Genomic DNA, 21892 nt, shown 5'->3' with positions numbered 1-21892 from the left:
TTAAACGAAAAGTTTAAAAATTATATACGAAAAATAATCTGTCACTGTTCTGGAGAGCGTAGATCAAGCCTGCTGTAGCTGGAAACTAAAAAGAATAAGCCAACTGATAAGCTAAAATGCAAAATAGAAGGTTGATATTTGAATGATTATGATAGATAATTGTTTTGGTAAATCAAAGCTGGTTATGAGAGTAAAACCTCTAATGGTATGATCATTTTCTTCATGCTCTAACTTACCAAATGTTTTAATTAAAATATGTTGTTAATGGCTATATCTGCTCATTTATATAATTACCATCCACCCAGCATAAACATCATTTTTGAGTGCAAAAGAACATGAGAAACGATGATAAATATTCCCCAGGCAGAGACAGAGATGATGCTCCACAAGCTTTAAAGACACAAATAAAGGGCATAGAATATATATTTTTATATTTATATTGTGAACATTTTTGTATCCAAACTCCAAACCATTCCACACACACACACACACACACACACACACACACACACACACACACACACACACACACACACACACACACACACACACACACACACACACACACACACACACACACACACACACACACACACACACATTCTGGCTTGGCCTACTTTGAGTGTTCAGGGAAAAAGCGCCACTGCTCAGGATGTATGCGGATTTCCCCGCATATGCATATGTTTTTTTGTTGTATTTAATCAAACAGCAAATGGCACAAAATAAATTACCACAATCTTAAATGTTATTTATCTTAATAGATGTGTTAAAAAAGGAAGGACCACGGTGCGCATTTAGCAGCCTGTGGGCCTATCAGGAGTCCTGTGATACACTATCAGCAGAATGAATGCTCACAGATAAGGTGCTCAGATTATGTTTAGGGGGCTGTTTACCTCCACATATAAAGCACAGTGTTAACATCCCCCTGCTGGGCTGTCACACTCCTGCTGCACAGTAGCTGGAGGAAGCAGGGCAAGAAAAACAAAGCATGCAGAAGCACCTTGAAATAAACTTGTTTCAGAAGGGATTTGGAGCAGATCAGCCCCCTATAAGCCACCATGGCTGTCACAGAGCTGTGACACTGGCCAGGACAGATGCAGACTCCCGCCGCTGACTGTAATTGCAATCTTTCAGACGGGAAATGGCAAATTGCTCCTCTCATCATTAGCAACCAGCTAAGACAGAAAACAGACATGCAAGCCTGTAAACATAATTATAATGACACACTGGGACTGCCTTGGAGCACATGTGGACTGACTCCAGGTCTGGGCTCCGGACTGATTTTCCCTTGCATGTGATGCTGTTTAAATTCACATCCTATCCAGGGGTCTGCGCTGTGTTTACCTAGCAATGGCGAGGCAGACTTACTTGTGCAGGCCACAGAGGGGGGGTCAGACAAGGCCCGGTAGTACCCGTCCTCACAGTCGCAGCGCCAGGAACCCTCGCGGTCATTGAAGCTGTGCGCCGGGCAGCGAGAGCACTGCAGGTCCTGGGAGGAAGACTTGTAGAAACCTCGACCGCACGCTGGAGAGGGGGAAAGAAGGGAGGAGGTCAAGAGAGGACTAACAAGTGAATCAGCAGCACCTCCTGCACACGGTTTTACTGTACCCTATGTTTCCTATGCTTTTTAACTGCCCATATTGATGTATTTTGAATAAATGTTAAAGGTCAAATGAATCCACTTTTAACCAAAAAAGCAGAGTTTAAATAAAATACTTATTCCAGTAGCTGAACTTGTTTCCTTCTCACACATACTCATGTCCCCTTATTCATCTTGAAACCTTAGATTTGCCTCGACCCCAGAGGATAATATTAACCCCAGATAAAGAAATACCTATATTGTTCATTGTTTTACATCTGAATAGTAAATAAAAATACACGCAATGGAAATAGGATAAAAAAGGATGATGTAAAAGCAAGAGGACAAAGACGACTCGATTGGAAACACTTTCTGAACACTTTGCCTTGACCCCAGCGGAAAATATGAACTGCAATTAAAAACATACATATTTTAATGTTTCCAAAGAAAATGTAAAAAATACTATTCCTCCAATATTCCTTCGTTTTTTATATGGATGCCCTACATTTAGTTATTACAAAATTGTTACCAAGATATGTGACGAGCAGTAGCAAAATAATCGGTAAAATAAATCAATTGAAGAAGAAACTCCACGGATACTCAGAGCAATAAACCCCAGTGTGTGTAAGCCAGTTTCACATTGTGTCATTACAGATCCCTGAATGTCTCCAGGTGATATTAGTCTTCTGCAAACACTGTCTCTGAACACAGTTCCCATCCTGAGGAGGGCATGACAGAACAAATGACTGCGTTCACATGAATCAGCAAGTTTTCCCCCCCCCCCCCCCCCCCCTCCCCTTCGGCAAGCAGACTGAGCCATGAAAAAGCTTCACAAATCTCAGGCTGAGGAATTCTCCTTGGATATATTACAACAACTTCAACAGGTAAAAAAAGGTTATTTTGATTCTGATGAGTGCTCGGGCAGGGAGGAGGTCTGACTTGTTTACAACAATCTGTGAGAGGAAGCACTCTTCAGCACAGATAAGAGTTCAATTCCAGCACATGGGTCATTTCAACATTCTGCCTTTGACCAACATCATAAACAAACCTCAAAGACTGACTCTGGAGAAATCGTCATAACGATTACACCCAAATGATTTACCCACCCAACGATGAGAAGCCACTCCCATGACGAACACAGAATGTTAACGTCATAAAATACTGATTCATAGCATCCTCACTGTGAATCACAAGCATTTGTTGAATTGATGCTTGAATACCGGTAAATAGTCAAATGTCTAAACTCGTTCTGGGTATTTTGGCTTGGGGCACTGAAAAAACTGAAACGCGACTTTAATTAAATGTATTATGTCAACACATGTCATAACAATTACATTTAATTAAAGTCAACGTGTCAGTTTTTCAGGGAGGTGGACCTATCCGTAGTGAATGCTGCGTGCTGAACAGAGGCCACATGATTCCTTCACTGATCTGAGAGAAATCTATACTTCTGTGAATAGCTCCGCATACAAACGATCAAATCATCAAAAGAAATGCATTTTTCATGAGCCACAGGAGGAAATGAGCAGTGATTGTCATACTGGCTCTCCCCCCAAACAGATCTTGGTTGCGATTTCTTTAGTTCTCTTTCCAGGGAAATATATTGGCCACCACCACCTGTGACAGGTCCGGAATGAGAAGGATGGAGGAATCGGAGTTTTCTTGTTTTACCACTTCCACAGCGGCGTGAGGGGGGGGCCGGGGCTTGGGGTATCCCCATTTCAGAGACATGAAAGCCCTGTCACTCTCCATTTATCGCTCTGCCACAGCCTCGTGAAACAAGAACTTTTTTTTCAAGAGAAAAAAAAGACATGATTTTATCTCTAATCTCTCTTTACCTTTCAGAGCCGGTAATTGAAAACAGAGCCATGAGGAGATTGGAGCGGTGGGTCTTGAATGCTGACCGGGCAGAAGGTATAAACACAGTCCACAGTGCATGCTCATCATAATGTGCTTTTTACTGCGTGTTCACTTCTGAGGAGCGATAGCATTGCATAAACAGCTAAAGAAACCATGTGTAGGTGGAGGGTAAACACCCCCCATGTGGATAATGAGCCTGAAGGGCTTTCTGCAGCAGGTTCGAGAGAAGCTGGGTCCCGTTTAAGAGCGTACTTTCTACCCACTCTGCAGCGCTGCTTAAACATTCTGATAAGCCAGCGTGTGTGTTTGCCTTTGGGTTTCTGAGAGCTCCTCTGCTGGGGGACCGCTGCTATCTCCCATCGAGACCCCCGCTCTGGCAGACAAGAGCAACCACAGCCCAGATTAAGATGAGCACCAGGCGGGGAGGGGGGGGGGGGGGGGGGGGGGGGGTCAGTCGAGAGTAGACTCAACTCCACCAGATAACTGAAATATATGACTACTTATCTCTTATGCTATATGCAATACCCTAACTCAGGATACCAGCCGATACCGTGCAAATACATATCATTTATCACCAGCTAAAAAGCATTCAAAACACTAAGGAAAGCCACAGTGTTTTTAAACTTCAAGACAACTAAAATATATTAGTTTCACGTGCCCTCCTCCTTTTATTAAATTCTGTTCGACATTTAAATCTAAAGAAATATTTGCTATTGTATTTGTCAGGGACCATGTACTACTAAATCATTACACTCTGGATGTTTGTTTCCAGATTCACTTACAAGCTAGTAAAGTAGAGTTTCACCATAAAGGCATATTACTATTGTCATAACAAAATGCATTTACTTGAATCACTTGCAGTGAATGACTCGGTACCAGCAGTAGATTTCTGCATACAACTCATCTTATGAAACTGAAAGCAAAGAACTGAAAAGTGTTTAGCGTGACGGATACCTAATCTGTTTAACACAGGCAGTGTCAGAACTGGTGCTAATGTACCCGTCAGCTGTTTACCACCTGTCTGCTCGTCTGACTGATCGCGTTTCTTCTCCTTTGAGAATTTCTGTTGCCATGATCCCCATGCTAGGAAATTACTTTGGTGAATTTGTGTTGGAAACTTGGAAAATAAAAGCCTGGTTTAAATAAAGTGGACTTGCCCTTTAACTCAAGCTCACAAACACAACACTGTTCATTTTCCATGCTTCTTATCCAGCTACAAATGAGGTGTTTACCAGTATGTCCGACTGTGTTTGGCACCCGGAAATGTTTACAGAAGCAACAAGGCGGCAAATGAGGCCTCAAAAATCCAATGCCTGTATGACAATGGGAGCTAACTGTTTCTGCAGCCCCCCCCCCCCCCCCCCCCTGGCAGAGCATTGAGTGACAATTACAAACACAGCCGTTCCAGCCCAGCATTTTCCAGCAGAGTGCTGCACCCTGACTCGCTGCTAGGGACTTCCTGTTTCCTGCCCCCCAGAGGCTGAGGACACCCCTCAATGTGTGACACCGAGATGAGAAGATAGTGAGTGAGGGGTCCTTTTCGGGTCTCCCCGCAGCAACACCTTGCAATTGTATACTCTAGAATTGTATTCATTATTTTCTTCATATTGTGTATTATTTAGATCAGAGGTTGCCTCAATCAATCAAATGTAAGTACAATATTCTTGATACTTGGATATGCTTTAAGAAAAAAACCGCCTCCATCACAGCTCTCCAGAGGGTTTAATTTATTTTGTCACAGAAAGAGTTGCAGCTCATTCCTTACAGAAGCCTCAGATTGCTTATAATAAGGGGAAATAGGAAGGGTCTATTTCAAGCTGGTTATGCAAATAAGTTATTAGCTTTTTGTATCAACTGAAATTTGTATGATAATGTTTGAAATTTTAATTGACTGAATTATTTGAACATTAGGCCTATTAACACATGAATACTATGTTATATATTTGTACATGTGTACTGGAGAAGTACAATATAAGACAAGCACAAGTTCCATGTTTGGGACATATTCCATTGCACTTTTAGAATTGGCCATTTCAAAATGGACAACGGGCTGCAGTTGGCCCCTGGGCCGTGGTTTGGACACCCCTGATTTTGTGATATAGTCTTTTCCAATGTCAGTTTGTAGATATTTGCGGTTTCTATTATTATATCTGTATCTTATTATATCTTGTAAATATTTGTAACTTGTGTCATGCTTGACAACACTGCTGCCGAGACAAAAATAATTTCCCATTTTAGGATGAATAAAGTATCTACTGTATCCATCGATTAATCTATCTTTCTTGCTGAGTGGAAATATCAGTTTATCCTGAGAGAGCTGAACAGAAGAGAGGCGGACACACACTGACACACAGACATGTTGTAACATTGTATAGAGATCAGACTCTCTGCTGTTTCCACTGACTTAAAGTCCAACGTGTAATTACATTTGTAAGGATAGGCGTGTGAGAGTCACTTTGTAAAAAAGGGCCCATTTCAGTGAGGCTGGTCCTCTTCTGGCACAGAAAGGGAGACTAATAGTGTGTACTTGTTGACACGGCCCGATAAAAAGCTTGGCGGCAGACACAATAGTCGTCTTATTTACGACACTGAGAAATTAGTCAGCCCTCAGAGAAGCTGAGGTTGAGCAGAGAGAGGGAAAAATACAAGTCTTACATTCCAGCCAGCTCCTCGGCAGGAGAAAGAGCCAGCATCTGTAATTTCCTTCCAGCGGTCAGGCACTTTCATTCAGTGATGTGTGGGGGGGGGGGGGCAAGCTGCAGTCTGCAATTTTTCGAGAGAGGAGGAGGAGCCCAACTAAGAAGAGCTCCTCGGAGGAGTGGGATAGAGATAATCAAATGCTCCTGTGACATTAGTGTCTAAATCTCAGCACAAAATGGCCCGCAGAATAAAACAATGTCTCCTTATCTTATTCAGACACACATTTAGAAAAAGGGGGAAACAGATTTCTGTATTCTTTAAGAATCTTAGTTTGTTTCTTTTCCCTCCGAGCTGCGCTTATTCACATTCTTGTCATTTCTCTCATGCGTTGGCAGTGTCATGATACTCGGGTTGAGGGGCAGAGGGAGGTGGGGGGGTTAGGGCAATGACTCCTTATGCCACAGCCTGACACATCCCTTCCTGGCCAAAATAGAAAATAATGATTTCCCTTGTCTGGGGGGTGACACCCTGGCACTTAGTGTTTTCCCCCTCAGTTAATCTTGTGGCTCTACTGGCAGATAGGATTTCATTTTCGCCCTTTCGGTTTTCTAAGATGTTTTCTTGCTTTCTATGTACTTGCTCGGGTAGTAAAATGCCCTCCGGAATATGTTGTTGCCATCAAGAGTGAACAATTGTAAAGTTTGAATTTGACCAAACCAGACCAAGAATGCTGCGTCAGTTTTAAGTCAGATTCTGACATTGGGTGTCTGTGTTTACAGGATTGCACTTGAGGTTTATGATCCATGTGTTTATAATGACAAATGCAGACTTTGAGATCCTTGTGGCAAGAATAAAATATCATAAAAGTATGGTATCAGTGTCGACATCCTGTCTTGAAGAGAAACTAGAAACTGAACTTCCTTGCTTGCTTTAAAACCCACAAATGCAATCAAGGTTTCTTCCCTTATTACTCCTGCGCTCGGAGGACTCTAGCTGGTCCAAAAAGGGCTGCTGGGAGATTGAGTTTCTCCCCCAATCTGTCTCTATATCACTGCAGACGGAACTCAAAGTGAGCCACAGTGTGGGAATGTGGGAAAGTCCTAGAGTTTTCTGCAGACTCCCAGAGTCAAAATGAGAACGACACGTGAGGGCCTTTCTGTCTGCTCTCCGGCAGCTGCCCCACCACCCCCCCCCCCAGGCCTGAATATGTGTTGAATCCGCCGTGTGTCAGATGGAAAGAATGCGTGTGGACGGGCTGCGGAGACCCGGGGAGAGCAGCCTGGAGATAGCACCCCATTAGAGTGATAAAAGAGGCAGAGGGAGGAGAGCAGCCGACAGGAGCAACATGCGCCCCCCGCTGATGAATGCCAGGTGGAGCGGGTCAAGCGTGATAAAGGAAACAGTTTATTTTCTTATTTCAAAAGAGCAGCATTGCTTTACGTAAAGCGCTTGCCATGGCCGCTGCTGATCCGATAGGGAAATGTCTTTATAAATATCAACTCTAAACAGAGGCTGGTACGACGGGGGGGGGGGCTCTCACTGAGCTGTATAGTGTGTGTCCTCCCCTTGTCTCCTCTTCTGATTGCATGATGCTAACATCCAACACTGAGCTGACCTCTGAGCATTCCCCTGAACAGGACTGTGTTTCGTGTGAAATGTTCCGATGTCTCAAACCGCTCTGTGCTCGGGAGCTGAGAGAAATGTAGCTCTGATAGCAACATTGTACTTTCTTTGTTTCACAAATATTTTCTCTTTTTTTTCAGCTAAGCAATTCACTCCTGTTGATATGGTGTGAGCAAAAGCTGTTATGTGAGCCGTTACTTTAGTATAGTTTTGGTTTTTTATTCAACAAAAATAAGCTACTCTTAGTTACAGATTTAATGTTTAGGAGTTTGTGCCACAAAATACGTCTAGGGCAGGGGTGTCAAACTCAAGGCCCGTGGCCGCAACCTCATTTTACGTGGCCCGCAAGAGCTTGCAAAGAATATAATATACAATACAATTGGTGTAATTGCTGAATATTTTCTTTCAATTATTTGCCCTAGACTTCTGCTTTCAGACGTATTTATTTATGAAGTTATTACCAGAACTGATAGTAATCCAATGCAGAGCCAATAATATAATATAATACATTATTTAAAGGTGGGGTAGGTAAGTTTGAGAAACCGGCTCGAGATACACTTTTTGTTATATTCCATGGAATGCTCTTAACATCCCGATAGCAATGAATAAATATCTTAAGTGCTTTGACAAAAAATCCATTAAAAAATGTCATCTGTGGAAGCTGTAGTACTGTAAAAAGCACGACCAATCATCTGAGCCGGCCCGGCTAAAATAACTGGATGGCCTACCTGCCTGTCAGCCTTCCATCTGTGCACAAACTTATCTCGTGCCATCATTGGTCATGTGCGCGTTTGTGTGTGTTGGAGGAGGGGCTCTGATTTGTGGCAGATTTTTTTCGGCTGTGTATTTTCAAATTCTAGCACACTCGAGCTGGTTTCTCCAAAATTACCTACCCCACCTTTAATATATATGTATATGTATATTTATATGTATATTTAAATAGTCTAAATGTTACAACCGGCCCTTGGAGTCCAACCATAATGCTAATGTGGCCCGTGATGAGATTGAGTTTGACACCCCTGGTCTAGGGCCTATTGATATCGTCCTCCATTATATAAAGATGACACATTTATTTTCATTGTTTTAAAAGGTTCCATTACAGTAAAGTGGTGTTATTTTATAAACTTACTCAACTGCTTTATTTTTTGCCAACACACTAGTATTAGTACTAGTATAGTTCCGATATAGTTCCGAAATGTGGTGTTCACAACAAAAAGAGCCGGAACTAAAATTAGTTAATCAGAACCTTTTTTACCCCCTTTTCTGCTAGAGAGCAGGTACTTTCGTGGGACAAAAAGGTTCCTATGTCTGATTGGCTGGGCGGATTGCAAACCACGCCCCATAAAACTCCGAAAAGGTTTTGTGAAGCCGCCATTTTATTATCCTCGCATTAGCATTATTAGCATTAGCATTAGCCCAGCGCACCAACGCAGAGAGACTAACTTATGGCAACACAAAAGAAAACATGGGAGCGGTGGAGATGAGGAGGTGTCGGCGTTCTGCCGATTTACTCTGAAGGCTTCAGTACTGAAGCCAGTCCCCAACTCCGGAGACTTCCGGCCGGGGACTTCGGGCAGCAGTATATGCCGTGAAGTTGTTTGTGGCCTGCCAGTAAACCCAAAGCAGAAGAAGAAGAAGTGACGTGAGCGGCTTCATTTGCCTAATCCTCCCTCAGGGACTTATTCCGGTGTGAACGCGATCTGTACTTGGTGGAACTAAGTTCTCATGAACCTTTGTGGGAAAAGTACTGCGGTGTGAAAGCGCCTATTGTGTAAATATTTTGCGAAAGTAATGGTCAACCTTTCAAAATCATCACAATATTGATACAGATGTATTTGGTCATAAATAGTGTAATATATACTTTTTCTTCATATTGCCAGCCCTAAATGGTTCTTATGTCAACATCTAGTTTTACGCCCTTCTTTTCAAGATGATTGCTTAAAGAGTATATGATGTGTATCCCTTAATGCAAACATTTCACATATTAAGTGAAGAAAACTGCTAAATACCCAGCACGACTTGTGGGAAACAGAAGCCTTTTCTCCCTGAAACATGTCGGATTGTTTCTATTACACTGCAAGCCATTGTTAATAAACACTTTCTGTCAGCTATTTCAAAATGTCCTGTGTCTAGCTGGATGTTCAGACAGCCATGAAATGTTATTTAAAAACCCAAATTTACTTTTAGGGCATACGATTAGGACCATGACCGTGCGTTCCGACTGTGGAGACGGATGTCAATATCTCACACTGAGCTTATTCCTGAAGCATTAATGCAGCCGGCGGTCAGTGTGTGTTGCTCTGATTAGATGTGACTTATGTTCGTTGCCTCAATAAATAGTAAGCCTTGGTGTGGACATTCATCAGGCTCTGCTTACTGGCATTTTATGCATGCTGAACTATGGCTGCATCTTTTTTATGGACTCCAGCCTGTGGTGTTTTCCTCTACAATGTAAGAGGCCGTACATCTTGTGAGTAATTTCACAGCCACGCAGGCAGGCAGGCAGGCTGGGAAAAAGCCCGGCTGAGAGTATTTCTTCTTCTTGAAAGGACAGCTCAATTGATCTCGTCTTGCGGCTGATGTGTGGACTTTTAGCTGCAAAGGTTTTTGGAGAAATCAAGTGCACCTTGAAGGAAGACATGAGTTATTTAGTAAGCTTACTGCAGTGCTTGCTGACGTTTGGTTTATAGCTTTTCATCATCTAAACTGAATAACAATATTCTAATATTATGTTCAGGAACTATTGTGTGTTTTTCCTTATTCAAACCCAGTTTTCAGTCTAATCACAGGAAGGAGCATGTGTTTGTGGATCTGTATTTCCATTCTTCTTCCAGTCTTTTCTCCTCTTGACATGATAATCTCCCACCTATGACAGGCAAGGCGCCTATGCAGCTCAGGGAAACAGTGGCAGATCACACAAAGAAAAGGAAAAGAACTACAGGGATAGAGATGAACTGTCATCCCGTCCAAACAACTTCATTACGAACAGCATGGCTTCACAAGGACTTTGAAATTAAAAGGCAACATAGACCACCTCCACATAAAGTCAGATTAGAGGAACATAGGTTTAAGGGTTAAATAATGTGATGTCATATTGTGCTGGTTCCTCCCTTCACCCCACATACTTGGAATGGCTGTCTGGCTGCTGCTGCTGCTGCTACACTCCACACATTCACAGACAACCAGCCCATTCATCCGAGGTACCTGTGCTTAGCGGGAGATAAGTAGCTTTCCATGAGAAACAAAGAGAAGATTAGCATTCCCTTACACGGTGTTGTAGGGCACGCTGCTCTGCCCTCTGAGCAGGGAGCAGTGAAGGAAGTGCCTCCTGGTTGTTCACAGCAAACATCAAAGCCAGACACTGATTAAGTTTGACTAAAATGTAAACTAACGCTCATGCTAGCTGCTGAGCATAGCAAAGCCACTCAACAAAGTTTAAGCTAAACTGGGACAATTTGGAATACAACTAATGAATGAACACTTTATCTGCTTTATCAAGATGTAGACTTTTTAAATCATGTTTTAATGCTTTGAACACTACGAATGACTTTCATTCACCTCCATATTATTGGTCAGGAGGCAGACATCTCAAATAGTCATTTCAAAACTAAATCTGCCGGTGAAAATATGTATTTGTGGACACATTTAATTAAGAAAACAAAACTGTACCATGTTCATTTTGAGTCCCCAATACACAATTTTGCCCCTGTAAATACTGACTTGAGAAACCATTGCATATGAATCTGCAGCTGGAAATAGTCCTCAACAAATTAAAAGCTAAAGCTAACAGGATCAGCTGTTTTAGGAAAATACTCTTCATTTAAGAAGAAAATAAACTACTACTCATTGTTTTAGATCTAAGTACAGAGGATTCGGTAGTAGTCACAGACATGAACATCAGAGAGAAGGTTGTGACCTTCAAACAAAGGCAAACGTTTTGAGAGAAGGAAATAAAATGATCTCTCAAGGACAACTGCTTCAACTCGGTCGCTGCCGATGGCAATTAAGATAGCAAAAAACAAACTCACACCTGTTTCTCTGTCTGGTATACTGCATGGATTTGAAGGTAAAAAAATGATGGGTATTTCAAGATTTAACCCTTCAGCGTTTAAAGCCTCTCACTGGGCCTGGAGCATTATCATGGGGGGAAAAAAGAAAGCGTTCTGCTCCTTTAAGCGATCATGTGGAGTGGGCTTTTTTAAATGGATTCCCAGTGACATGGAAAATGTCCTTTCCTAATCGCCTTTTGTCTAGTTCATTTAAATCACATGGAAACAGGAGAGAGGGCCTTCTGGCCGTCCGGGGGCTACCTTTACTGGGTGAGGTGGTCAGCTCTAAAAGGAGGGGGGGGGGTCTCTGCATTCAGGGGATGAAAGCAGGGTCCAAAGGTCTGACCAGCCAAAAGCCCCCTGCAGTCCAAGCCAAATCGGCACAGAAAATGTCCCCAGTCAGCAGCTGAGTATTATCTCTGAATTGTGCCAATGCCTGCCAACCCTACTGACCCCGACTCAAAATCCCCCGCCACACCCCCCCGGTCCCAGTGCTGTGACAGAAAGGACTGAAACTATGTCAGACTAGCTGCTCGTCACTACTGCGTCCACGTCCCCCCCCCCACACACACACACACACACACACACAAACAAAGACACCGCCCTCACTGGACTGCTCTTAAAGCGTCGGTTTATCCAAATGCAAAAAATATATAAATATTTAAAAAATAATGAATATGTATAATAAGTATAATGCTGTGCAGATATCACCACCACTATAGCACTTCACAGATATTCCATAAAAAAAGAAATTAAAGGCATTTGGTTGTTCATTGTTGCTTTTTCCTGACATTTTACAGACTAAATTCATCAAAAAGCATAATAAATAAATGGCAAGCGATTACATAATTAAAATAGTAATTAGATATGTTGTTTATTATCCCACTATGGTAATGCAAACATTTAATTCCGCCTGTTTTGTCAAGCGGACTGCGTTTAAACAATTATCTGGCAGCAACAGAGAGTTTCCTGCAATAGAGCCATCGTCGGCACATTTTAAATCCTAAATCCTCCGCTCTGGATGTAGGTGGGAAAAATGTGAAGTTATGTAATAAGTTATTGATTTTCCTCTTAAGGAAGATTGAAGTACAGAGCCGGAGGTCTGAAGCCTCCCAGAGGAGCAGCTCCACTGCAGGGCCCTCAGACTCACATATCACTTTCACCCTGATGCCACAGGGACACAACACAGAACACCAAAGACCTTGTCTCCTGACATGGAGCTCGGTTGTCTGATCACATCCTTCTCTCTAGTCAGCAGGCAGCAAAGACTTCTGTGGCACAGTTTGGATAGCTAAAAAGGGCAAAAGCTTAGAATTGCAAAAAGTATGGATGCAAGGATCGATGGAGATGTCTGAACCAGTTAGTGCAAGTGGAGATGAGGGCACTGCACTGCGGGGGGGGGGGGCTCTTTTGTCATGCAGGGAGAGGGGGCCGGAGAGGTGACTCTTCAGACGATCAGGGGTCAACTGCTGCGATCATCCATCTTCCGTCCTGACAGTGTCCTGTCAGCCGGCGCTCATGTTGCTAAACATAACAGGCAGGCCTCCATTGTGGCGCTGGGCTGCAGCCATGTGTAAATGAAGTTAATATTCACTGAGCTTATGCATGGCCACATACGGACCCCTGCGTCACCTTGGAAATAACGCTATCTGACTCAAAGTGGCAGGGGTCTCCCTGAAAGAACCTCTGAGCTGACCATGTGTCTTTGTGTGTTTGAGAATGACTGTTTGCTTGGATTCTGTCTATTCATTTGAGGCAGCGTAGGGACTCACAGTTTGACGGGCAGGTCAGATTCCAAGACCTGGATACTGCTGAGTCCCTCCCCTGTTCTTGGAAACCGCCTTAAATAATGGTCGGTGGGAATTTGTCTAAAATCCCACCCTGTATTTTAAGAGAAATAACAGCACTAACACACACACACACACACACACACACACACACACACACCCCCCCCCCACACACACACACACACACACACACACACACACACACACACACACACACACACACACACACACACACCCCCACACACACACACACACACACACACACACACACACACACACACACACACACACACACACACACACACACACACACACACTGGAACAACTGAAATGTTGGCTTTAATTAAATGTATTTTATCAATTTCACATAACTGTATTAGGTTAGTTGAAAGCAATAATAGGAAGTTGAACCTAATATTTCTTATTTAAACTTAATATTATTTATTTCAACTTACCTAATACAGTTAGAGAATCTGTTGACATGATTCATGTAATTAAAGTCAACGTTTCAGTTTCTTCAGTGCATACTCCTGGAATCAGCCCAAGTTAATCTACGCAGCAGTATTAGTATCTCTATATATTTAAATCCAGAGTAAACAGTTGAACAAACCATTGTCATTGTCTCCTTGCTTTTGTTTCAGCATTTGACCTGCTGCAGTGAATGTAACTGAGAGACAAATATTTACCAAGCCAAACGACTTTTTGAATGAGCCTCTTGGTGATAGTTTTTTGTAAAATGATCCATTTGTATTTAATTTGACATGTTGACAGGGACACCTGGTCTCTGCTGGAACCAGAACAAGCATCTGTATCCCCGGAAACAACCTCTTCTTGCTTTTAATTCACATTTTGAAGTGTATATCTAAAAAAGGGCAGTGGATATGGAAGTACAAATAAATAAATACAGCTTGCCAAATCACGATTTCAAGCTGCCTTTGGGGCAGTTGGTGCAGCAAGAAAATGAATGATAAAAAAAGATATACACTGTACTGAGCACTGAAACCAAAGATGTGGATATTTGTTATAAACCTCATAATTCTGAACATCCAACTATTACTCAGATACCTCCTTAGAGTTCAAAACATATTTTCTTTTCAAATGGGAATATGTTAGGTTGTTAATGCTACGATGCATTAAAAGATGGTTATGAACATTTGCGATGGGCCTCACTATTTGCAACAATTCATTGATTTATCAATACAGCATAAAGAACTAATGATGTTAAAACACTTTTTTTTAATCGCAAGATTGTTTCAAATGTTGGTTTTGTCTGAGCAACAGTCCAAAAAACTAAAACATATTCCATTAACAATAAAATAAAACAGAAAAACGCGCAAATACTCATATCTAAGAAAGTTGATCCAGAGATTATTGCTATTTTACGTAATATATTACTTAAATGAATGTAATGTCCTCCCCAGGGTTTTGTCTAAACCAGATAACAGGCATCAAATTTTGAAGTGATGCCAGGAAACAACATTCCTGTTTATGTCAAAAATTGTATAAATATTTAAAAAATATGAAAATCATGTCATATCAGACGGCAAAGACAGCTTTGTTTTACGGAGAATAAAGCCCTGGGCATTGGGAGGATGCTGCTCTTCACAGGAAGCATACTGAGGGGATGAGCTCCCATCCATCAACAATTTATTTCAATCCTGAGTGGTTGAGGTCCGTTTGGGTCGCTTGTGGATTCGGCTCAAACCTGTCATTTGCATAATTAAGCTCTGGAGCAGTTGTAAAAGGCATTTGGTGTATTAAATTCACACCTTATCAATCAGACGAGCATCAAGATGTACGGAACCTCCTGTCTCCTGGCTTCCTGGCTTTATTTGAAATGCTAAGTGCAGTTTTTTCTCCAGGCTGGGAGCTGGGCCGGACTGCCTGGTGGCTCCTTACACGTTAGCTGCCGTGGTCGGAACCCAACAGCTCTGCTCCCCGGGGGCTAAATCATCAATCAGTCTCCGGCTAACTTCTGTCCGACTCACTGACAGTCATGATGGATGGTTCCAGCGTCTACAGGATGCTGTATCCTCTCATTAATTATCTTGTGAGCATGCACAGATAGCAGTGCGATAGAGTTTTTCACCACACAGAGTCACGGAGCCCTCTCCCTTTTTTAGTCCAGGGTCAACAGTTAATCATTTCTCAGCCACTCGTTATTTAGTACCACAATGATGTGATGTGTCAAAATCGGACAACACACATTCCCCGGGACTGAGCCAAACAAAGATGCCTATGTCCTCCCACAAGGGCCCTCTCTCTGTCCAACGACTCCGTGGCTCCATCTCAACCAGCAGCCAGAGCCGAACAAGACCAGCGAATGAATGGGGGCTATTTTCACAACATGCAAAATGAAGCCAACGCAGGCTGCGCCGACACTTCAACTGGCCTTTTTCAGCACCCATTACACTGAAACCAGTGAACGCAGCAGGCGGAGAAGAAGAGTGACATTTACAGCCAGAGATTGCCACACAAAGAGTTAAAGAGAGACAGAGGGAGGGGGGCGTCGGAGTGAAAGACAAGGGGTCCCTCTTCGCTGACGGTGATGAATGAGTGGATCACAACACGTTTCAGAGGAGGCCTATGCACCCACAGAGGGGGCTCCTCAGATGACATGACTGACAGCTCAACTTGCTGTCTCCACCTGCACCCGCCCCCCGGCTGAATAACTTACAGCGGCCATGTTGTAATGATAGCCTGCAGCAGACACTGTATTACGCATCAGCATGTTAGTGTGCGAGTCATGTCACTCAACAGGGTCTTAAACACTCTGCTGCCACGCCCACACAAATCTACAGAAAATGTTTCAACACTTAACAGAAAAAAATGACTTGTTTTGGTGGCTAGTTAATAGTCTCAAAGATGGACTCAGAACCACCATTACTTTTTTCCAATCCTGAAACCCACAGACTGAAATGTATACCAATGAATGCATCAAATGTCGATTGGTGAGATGACGATGTTGTTCTTTGTATATTGCTTATAGAATTATTTTCAGCGCATCTATCAGTACAAACAAAACAACTAAAATGTTGCTCTGTTATCCAAATGTATACATGTAATTTCCCTGGTCCAGTTCGCCCATTTAAAAACAGGTCTAAACACTTGAGCCTGTTTTTAATGTGTGAGTAATGGTGTGTCCTTGTGCTGAATGAGTTTGTATTAGCTCGATTTTTATTGAATTTGTATCGTATTCATTCATCGTTTTTTTACCTTTGAAAGTGTCTTTAAGCACCTGATAAGGTCATGGTTAGGTCATGACTCATGACCTAACGTTTATTATTGTTTATATATTTTCAGACCAGACTTTGTACAAACGAATGCGTTACAATCATACTGAACCCTTTATACTTAAGGCACCATTATAGAGATGTTCTTTTACACCGCTAAGACAAGCTATTCCGAGGTCCAAATACCAGTACTTCACATCTGTAACGGTCACAGCCACTTGGACTTATCGCTCTGCTCTTCAGCTGATAGAAATACTTAGGTGGTGTTCAGGGAAATTACTGAATGGACAAGTTCATGTCAGTGGAGCTGCTGGAAGAAGTGCTGATGGTGCACCGTGATTCTCATTTTATTTAGATGAACTACCCCTTAATACAAAGGCTTCTCGTGGCTCAGTGGAGATAAAGCTTATATAGGTGCAGTGTCAAGACTCCAGTTTGATCCATATACACATTAAGGAGCCTTCTTCCTCACATTTTACACAACCTGAGGGTAGGGTTATCGCACTGCTGTCTATGTCTAGATATTTGTATTAGTTGACACATGAACAGATTCATTAATAGAGACTTAGAACAGTCTGTTCTGAGGGGTTTGCAGCAAGATATGATGTGGAAAGAAATCTAAAATGACTTTGAAAAGCCGGAGCTGTTGGTTGTTATGCCGCATCGCTCTCCCTGTGGAAATAAAACGTGGGCTTTCTTTCCAAAGGAAACAACTGGATCTTACATCTATGCATATTAAAACAACAAGAACAATAAAAAGGAGCTCCGATAGCCTGCTAACATTAGAGACACAGCACAACTTGAGGCAGGCGATGCTGCTCTAAATTACATGGCCTAATATATTTCAACACCCCACCCTCAGAGGGTCCCTAATGGATGACAGAGTGGCATGAAAGTGTGTCTGCCAGAGACACTAATTTGTTCTTAGACACATTCCATTCAATTATTACTGGCTGCTACTCCTCATAAGCTGCTTAGATTGAGGTTGCCCCCCAAAAAAGGATTGGCTGACAAGGCAGGCCACTTAAGTTGTGTGACCTAAATCACCCCTTCTAATCCATAGTGATTTTTATCTTTCAAGTCAGGTGCCCACCAAAAATAATCCTCTGAGCATTCACTGTGACAGAACGCACTTTATTGTTAATTGTAGCAGCAGGACAGCACTACAACAAGGCGAGCGGAGCTGTGTTTGACCTTCCTGTTAGGCTCCTTCATAAATACCCTGAGGCCTGAATTCCACAGTACCACGGCTATTTGTTTTCCCTCTCTGTCAGGGTCATTTGACCAGATTAGGAAGATATTGAAAATCTGGCTGGACTTCCTCTAGACCTGTGTATCTGCTCCAGATTGTCTTGGCTTATTGCCAGAAGGAAAGGAGCTCCAGGGCTAAACAAATGCATTATTTAATCTCAGTCTAAACAGAATCATAGATATAAAGAGAGTGGTAATCAATTAATACAGACTTTAATTATTTGTGTATTCGGCCTCAATCATTTATTTATATATTACTGCTGTTAAGTATACTGCTTTTATCCCATTTGCCAACATTGGTTAGCGGCCGGTAATGCCTAAATTGTCCTTTACCTCCTTTGCATAATGAAATCACAATATATCCGTTTCTTTTTTTTTTCTCGGTACACCTTTTGCGGTGTAATCCAGGATGCCCCTCGTGGATTTCAAAAGAATACGTTAGAAAGGAGCAACTCTGTGAATGCTAATGAGTTATTCAAATATGTTTTAAGGTACTCACGTTCACATGCGTCTCCTTTCTGATGAAATCCAGCTTTGCATATACATTTCCCAATTGGAACGAGCCATTCCCCTTCAGCGCTGCAGTGCATCTTGGGAGAGTTGTCGGCCTCCTCCTCAGCATCATTTACACAAATGCCCTCCACTTCCACCAGCGAGGAGAACTCCGACCCCGTCACGGTGTCCGGGAACGTGGCCAGGTTCTCGATGATAGACCAACACTTCTTGTAATAGACTTTGACAGACACCAGGGCGATGCACGCCCCTACATCCTGGAAGGCCAGGTAAAACCCCCGCCTGGACAGGGGGCCAATTATGCGCACTTCTGTATTCAGCTTCATCTTCCTCTCGCCCAGGTCACCCTGGGTAAAGCTTTCATCTGCGGCGATTGTGTCAATTTTCACATACTGGTTCTCCCGCAGGCTCCTGCCCACCTCCGAGTCTGTTTCCTGGTAATACAGGTTGAATGTCTCCTTGCACGTGCCCACCACCCCGGGTAGGCTGTTACAATCCCTCAAGGTGAACTTCAGTTCCACAAAAATTCTCTGGGCAGTGCCCTTCTCTATCCAGTTAGTCCGAAGCCAGTTATTCTGATTGGGCTCCATGACCTTGCAAACCTGGTATGTGCGAATGGGAGTGTAGTTCTCATCGAGGCCACTGATCTCTTCCCACTGAAACAAGAACACATGTGGAAGTGAGCACCTCCAATAGAGACCAACACAGTTTAAAAGCAATAACACTGAGATGGACATCAAATTATTGGCAATGAATCTGGAGATGATGCCTCCTTAGAGAATACGACAAAGGTACAAAAAATACATTTCAGAGATAAGTTTTTGCATTTATATCAACACAGCTTTAAAAACTGATTATGCTCAGTTTATGTTCTTCTGCTCACATTATTTATTTAAAGTTTCTCAAAGCCTGCTTTTCATCAGACTGCAGCTTGGAAGCGGGTTGCTTAAGGCCTTTGTGCTCAGTATGTCAAAACCCTGTAGAGTTTAGTGACAAAAAGAGCCTCCCGAATTCTGCAAAGACTTCAGCTAGCACTGAGCCTTATGTATGTTTCATGCCCGGTCTAAATATTATTATTCCTATCACAGATGTGGGACATCAGAGAGAGCTGTAACATAGATATGGAGCACATCCGCGCGATGGATAATTTTAACAGACTTACCCCATTGGGAGGATAGGAGATCCACTCCAGTTCTGTCTGCTGTGCCTTGGAGTCCAGCAGAGTCACTAGTGACAGGAAACCAGAGGCAGGTGGTTAAATCTCACAGGGGACAGGTATTACTGACCAGCCACACATCCATATCTATAGCGCAGTTAGCCGTGACCTTATTCCAAGCAACTAAAGCTAAAAGATTAATATGCATTAGACACAGGGCCGTCCCTCCCTACAGGAAGATCACGCAGACTGCGTAGGGGGCCTCATCTTGCGGAGGTATCCTCAACTGAGCCGCAAATGCGGCGCACCTGCGTGTATGTGGCGCAATTAGTGTGGCGCGGTACGGTGTCGCCGCTGCGAGGCTCCACTACCACCCCGTCGACGCTTGCGAAACATTGGGCCTCATCATCTAACTTTGCGTGGGGCCTCAAGTTGGCCAGGGACGGTCCTGAGACACTGCAGGGAACTTTCTGAGACAGACGGAGAAACTGACATGTGCATTTACAAGAAATAGAGACTAAAAGCAGAGGTGCATGTTGGCACATACAGAATAATAACGCGTATGATCATAGCGAGTTTATTCGAACAAATATGCGTTTATTGTGCGTTTATGAAAACTCGCTTTTTCATTGGAAGTTGTTCCATTAAGGTCAAAGCGGCTGCTGCTGTCATTCCGATGGAGAGCTTAAACTCAGGAGTGTTTCAGTTTAAATCGGCCTTAAAACAGTTCCACAGAACATGCGGCTTGTGTGCAGTTTAAATCTGTGGAGGAGATATTTTTTTCCAATCAGCCTGTTTATGTTCCGCGTGAGAGAGCGCAAAGCGGCAGAACGGAGGCTCAGAAAAACCTGAAGTTGTTTAAATGAGTAGAAAGCTTCACCATGAGAGCAGTCAGGATGCATCGCTGTGAAAAATAACATTATTATTTCTTATCTTTATTTTTGTATTATGTGTGTACCTTTTTTTGCAATGAGCTCCGCGAAACCCCGCATATAACCGCCGACTATTTACCATTCACATCAGACATTACACCAGGACCGCGCTTGGTTATTACACAGTATTTTGGTGCCGGGAATAGCAATACTTGCCCTTTAATTTTACACAAAACATAATTTAACCTTACATAATGAAAAGTGCATATTTTCAGCCTTTTTGATATGTTTGAATCCTCTTTTATTTTTGGGTGTTTTATAGCTGATCAATTTAAGGCAGATAAAGGCTCCGCGTCAATGTGCCGTATGTTCCTGTAAAACTAGACTTCGAGCCTAGGCCACTTTGGAGGATATAATCCTCCGAAACTGCCTCCACACCGACAGCCCTCACATCCCTGGAGCTGCTGGGCCATCGATCCGCTGATATTGCCTGGTTTGTCATGATATATTGTTAATCTATAACGAGCAGGCTAGTTATGGCTATAACGCAGTGGCGCTGGAGTAAAGTAGAACCGAAGCTCCTGCGTCTAATCCGAGCTCTACGGTGTTTCAGCTCCGTGCGTAAAACCCCCGAGAGGTCGCTGCCTAACAGCCGGGAGCAGAGCGCTGTCACCCCGCACACCGACCCCCTCCGACGGCTCTGGCTCTATCACAAACCCGGCTGTTGAGTAACTAGCTTGTGATTTGAATTAAAAAAAGAAATACGAGGAGGCTTTCCGCGGAACCTTTTCCGAATTCTGCAGGATGTCTTCCGAATGTGAGTCCAAACTTTAAGAACTTACCTTCCTTCGCATTCTGTGCTTGTCCGCCGTCTACACAGCAGCATAAATGAAGGCAAAATGTAATCCACAGACACGGGATGGAGCTGGAAAGCATGGTGCAGCCGCGGATATCGGTGTAGACCGCAACTCTCTGTGCCACCGTCTCGCGTGCTTCCCATTGACGACACTAAACCGGCTCGATACAACAATCCGCTGGTCCCACTCAAATAGCGTCTGCTGCCGCGGGGCGGGGCCTGTGGCTCCACTGCTGTCAGTCAGGAGGACAGGCGGAGGGGTTGGCCAATCACAGCGCATATAAGGAAACGTCATGAATCCTGCGGGCCAATAGGCGCGCGGAGGGAGATGGGTTTCGGGGAATGCGCGGCGGAGGAAATATTGTCACAACTCGGTTCAGATATTTTTGGTTTTCTACAGGAAAAGGGCAAGGGATGCTCTGGCACAGTTGGACACACACAAACACACACACACACACACACACACACACACA

At 43.2% G+C, this 21892-nt stretch overlaps 1 protein-coding gene across 7 annotated transcripts in view; it reads right to left on the bottom strand.

Annotated features, from left to right (window-relative positions):
• Nucleotides 1-21585, bottom strand: part of epha7 (eph receptor A7) — an 86929-nt gene extending 65344 nt beyond the window's left edge. For all 7 annotated transcript variants that reach the window (XM_079644998.1, XM_079645002.1, XM_079644999.1 and 4 more), the window contains exons 1-4: nt 21406-21585; nt 19698-19762; nt 18522-19191; nt 1369-1524 (exon numbers count right to left, since the gene is read on the bottom strand). In XM_079644998.1, the coding sequence (XP_079501124.1) occupies nt 1369-1524; nt 18522-19191; nt 19698-19762; nt 21406-21499 (985 nt within the window). In that variant the 5' untranslated portion in view covers nt 21500-21585. The remainder of the gene's footprint in view (nt 1-1368; nt 1525-18521; nt 19192-19697; nt 19763-21405) is intronic.
• Between the last annotated feature and the right edge of the window lie 307 nt (nt 21586-21892).

This window comes from Notothenia rossii (genome assembly GCF_949606895.1).
Source record: "Notothenia rossii genome assembly, chromosome: 8".
In the NCBI taxonomy this organism is placed as follows: Eukaryota; Metazoa; Chordata; class Actinopteri; order Perciformes; family Nototheniidae; genus Notothenia; species Notothenia rossii.
The sequence above is the reverse complement of the archived record's forward strand: the minus strand, read 5'-3'. Positions and strand labels throughout refer to the sequence as shown.